The 3,591-nt window shown below is 42.4% G+C and overlaps 1 protein-coding gene across 1 annotated transcript; it reads left to right on the forward strand.

The window, feature by feature from the left end:
- Window positions 1-719: 719 nt before the first annotated feature.
- LOC121618145 (zinc finger protein 135-like) lies at window positions 720-3,022 on the forward strand. Its single transcript, XM_041953470.1, has one exon. The coding sequence runs from the start codon at window positions 801-803 to the stop codon at window positions 2,232-2,234; it is 1,434 nt and encodes a 477-aa protein (XP_041809404.1). The 5' UTR covers window positions 720-800; the 3' UTR covers window positions 2,235-3,022.
- The last annotated feature ends 569 nt before the right edge of the window (window positions 3,023-3,591 follow it).

Here is a 3,591-nt window from a genome sequence, read left to right on the forward strand (position 1 = left end):
TTTTACACGCTTTTACGTATTTTAAATCTTGAAATAGATTTAGCTAATAATGCTTTCATTATTTTACCAAACCAACATTTTGAATGCATCGTGAATTTAACAGTTTGTACATAAATAGTCTTATTATTATAATTTTAATGCAAAATCAGTATGGCTGTTGGGTCAAAGTATTATATTAGTATATTGTACTACACTCATTTAAACTACTGTTAAGGTTGTTGTTAGACTGTTAGACTGTAAACTGTTAGTTTACAGTTGTTGTCAAAGTATTATATTAGTATATTGTACTGCACTCATTTAAACTACTGTAAAGGTTGTTGTTAGACTGTTAGACTGTAAACTGTTAGTTTACAATTGTTTAAACGTATTTTACTTTAAATAGATTTAGCTAATAATGCTTTCATTATTTTACCAAACCAACATTTTGAATGCATCGTGAATTTAACAGTTTGTACATAAATAGTCATATTATTATAATTTTAATGCAAAATCAGTGTCGGCTAAGTAACAAAAAAGATGGCTGTTGGGTCAAAGTATTAGTTTAGAAAATAGTACCAGCTTAGCCTGTGGGTGAAGCGAGGTAGCCGTGCGTCCTTGCTGCTGATAATAAAGTCACAGGTTTTTAATAAGATGCCATCAGCTGAAAGCGGAACGAAAAGCTCCCGCAATTACACTGTCGGAACTTAACAGCGTTACACCTAGCGGAAGTTAAACGGTAGTAGCATCCCGGCTGTGAATGATTTGAAGACGACAGTGGCAGTTGTAGCGCAGCTGCTAATTAAATTTGTAGTTAAACAACAATGTCGTCAGTTGAGGTCGCCGACGAGCGAAATACTGCTGCTGCTGGCGAAACACCCCCACAGCAACATGCCGGGAAGGAGGAGGAGGATGCCGCTGACCAGCAGCTCTGGAACCAGGAGAGGAACTCCAGCCCGGACCAAGAGCAGCCAGAGCCTCCACAGATTAAAGAGGAAGAGGAGGAACTCTGCACCAGTCAGGAGGGAGAGCAGCTCCTACTGAAGAGGGAGGCGGATACCTTCATGTTGACTCCTACTTATGGTCAAAGTGACCATAAAGAGCCAGAACCAAATGAGCTCCTCTCTAATAACTCTAATGTGGCTGAGAGCCAAGATCAGAGAGGAGGCGAGCATGGAGGATCAGCTAGAGATGTCGAGTCAAAACCAAAGGAGGTTTACTGCAGCACTCAGGCAGGAAAAAAGTCTTTCACATGTGACACATGTGGAAAGGTTTTTAAGTACAAGTCCCAATTCAGTATACACCTGAGAAGCCACACAGGTGAGAGGCCTTATTCTTGTGACACCTGTGGGAAAAGATTCAGCGAGACGTCTGTGTTAAACGTCCATGTAAGAATCCACACAGGTGAGAAGCCGTTTTCTTGCAAAACCTGCGGGGAAGGTTTTCGACTCAGCAGCGCCCTGTCGGTCCACATGCGAACTCACACAGGTGAGAAGCCGTACCTGTGCACAACATGCGGAAGGGATTTCAGGTGCAGCACTGCTTTGTCGGACCACATGAGAACTCACTCAGGTGAGAAGCCGTACCTTTGCAAGACCTGCGGGAAACGATTCAGTGACGTGCGGACGTTGAAAACGCACATGAGAATCCACACAGGTGAGAAGCCGTACCCCTGCAGAACATGTGGAAGAGAATTCAGATTCAGCAGCGCCCTGTCAGTCCACATGAGAACCCACACGGGTGAGAAGCCGTACGTTTGCAAAACATGTGGAAGGGACTTCAGATGCAGCAGTACCTTGTCGGTCCACATGAGAACGCACACGGGTGAGAGGCCGTACCTTTGCCAGACCTGCGGGAAAGGATTCGGTGACATGACAACACTGAAAAAACATATGAGAATCCACACAGGTGATAAGCCGTACCTGTGCAAGAGCTGCGGGAAAAGATTCACTGAAATGTCAAAGTTGAAAGTCCACATGAGAACGCACACGGGCGAGAAGCCGTATCTTTGCAAGACCTGCGGCGAAAGGTTCATCGAAATATCAAAATTGAAAGTCCACATGAGAACACACACAGGTGAGAAGCCGTACCCCTGCAACATATGTGGGAAAAGATTCAAACAGACGTCGTACTTGAAAAATCACGCCAGAATCCATACAGGCGAGAAGCCATACGCCTGCAAGACATGCGGGGAAGATTTCAGATTTAGCAGTGACTTGAAAGTGCACATGAGAACGCACACAGGTGAGAAGCCGTAAGTTTGCAAGACCTGTGGTGAAAGATTCATTGAATTGTCCAAATTTAAAAGACGTGGAAACGCACACAGGTGAGAAGCTGCACCCCTGCAACATATGTGGGGAAAGATTCTGGTGGCACATGAGAATCCATGTGGCGAGAAGCCAAATACCTGCAAAACAGGTGAGGAAGATCTCAGAGTGAGTGCTCACCTGGCAGTCGATGAGAAGAGCCCACACCGGTGAGATGCTGTACCTCTGCAGGGTCCACAGGAAAAGGTGCTTCGTTGGCAGCTGGGCTTGCATTTGCAAAACGTGTTGGAGATGATTCAGTTCTAGCAGACCGACAGAAGTGTGGAGCCACATGATTGCAACACCTGTGCAAAAACTTTTACTCACATCTTGAGAAAGCACAAGGATCAATATCCATCATGGAGCTGAATGGAGATGTGTTCACTGACTGAATGAAATAAAGTTTTGCAGTCCCTGTAACTTTTCACACATCACACATTTTCAACAATGCCATCAGGTTTTGATGCACCAACCTCTTTTTTTTCATATTATTTATTACTTGTATCTTTGTTAGCAACAGTGTTTCTATGAAACAAACAGAATCTCCCAATGCTTTGAAAAACTCTTGTAGTGTGCACAGCATATACTTTACAAATGTTTGCTCTCATTTTTGCACACTGCCTCAGTTATATGAGTGGATTGTGAACTCTGATGTTGAAGCTGAAAACCCCTCTCTAGTGGTGCTCAGTAACTGTCTTTTTTTTTTGTCTGCTGCATTTTTATTGATAATATATTTTTCTGTATTTAGTATTCTGGTTCACAAATACAAACTGTGTTGTCAAATAATTTTGTTTACAATGAAAATCTATTTTTTAGATGCCAGATCTTCAGACTGGTGTTCTCCAATTGACTGATTGGAGGATCACATGAACTACAAGCTATAAAATTAAGTGCTATTCATAAATACAATGATTAGAGACTGTGGATCACAAGACGCTCTTTATTTCTCTCATGGATTTATTCTAACAACAAAGCTTTGTTCAGTGATAATGTAAGAACACCAGATTCACGCTGAAGTGCAAAATCTGTTCGTCGAGGATGCAGGTGGGTGTGACTGACATCAAAGGTAAAAGTGTTCGTGAAGAACAGTTCTTTAAATCATTACATGCAGGAGGAGTTTTAATGCCGCAGCTCACACGCTGCAGGTCAAGTGAAAGCACAATTCGTTACTGTTTGGTAGTTTGATTAGTTGGAGAGCTGCATGCATTCAAACACAACACTGACTGTCCTCAGATGGCCAAGATGTATGCATGTTAATTATACACAGGTATGAAATCTACAACAGACAAAAAATAATCACAATAATAAT

The sequence above is a fragment of the Chelmon rostratus genome, chromosome 15 (genome assembly GCF_017976325.1).
Source record: "Chelmon rostratus isolate fCheRos1 chromosome 15, fCheRos1.pri, whole genome shotgun sequence".
Lineage (NCBI taxonomy): Eukaryota > Metazoa > Chordata > Actinopteri > Chaetodontiformes > Chaetodontidae > Chelmon > Chelmon rostratus.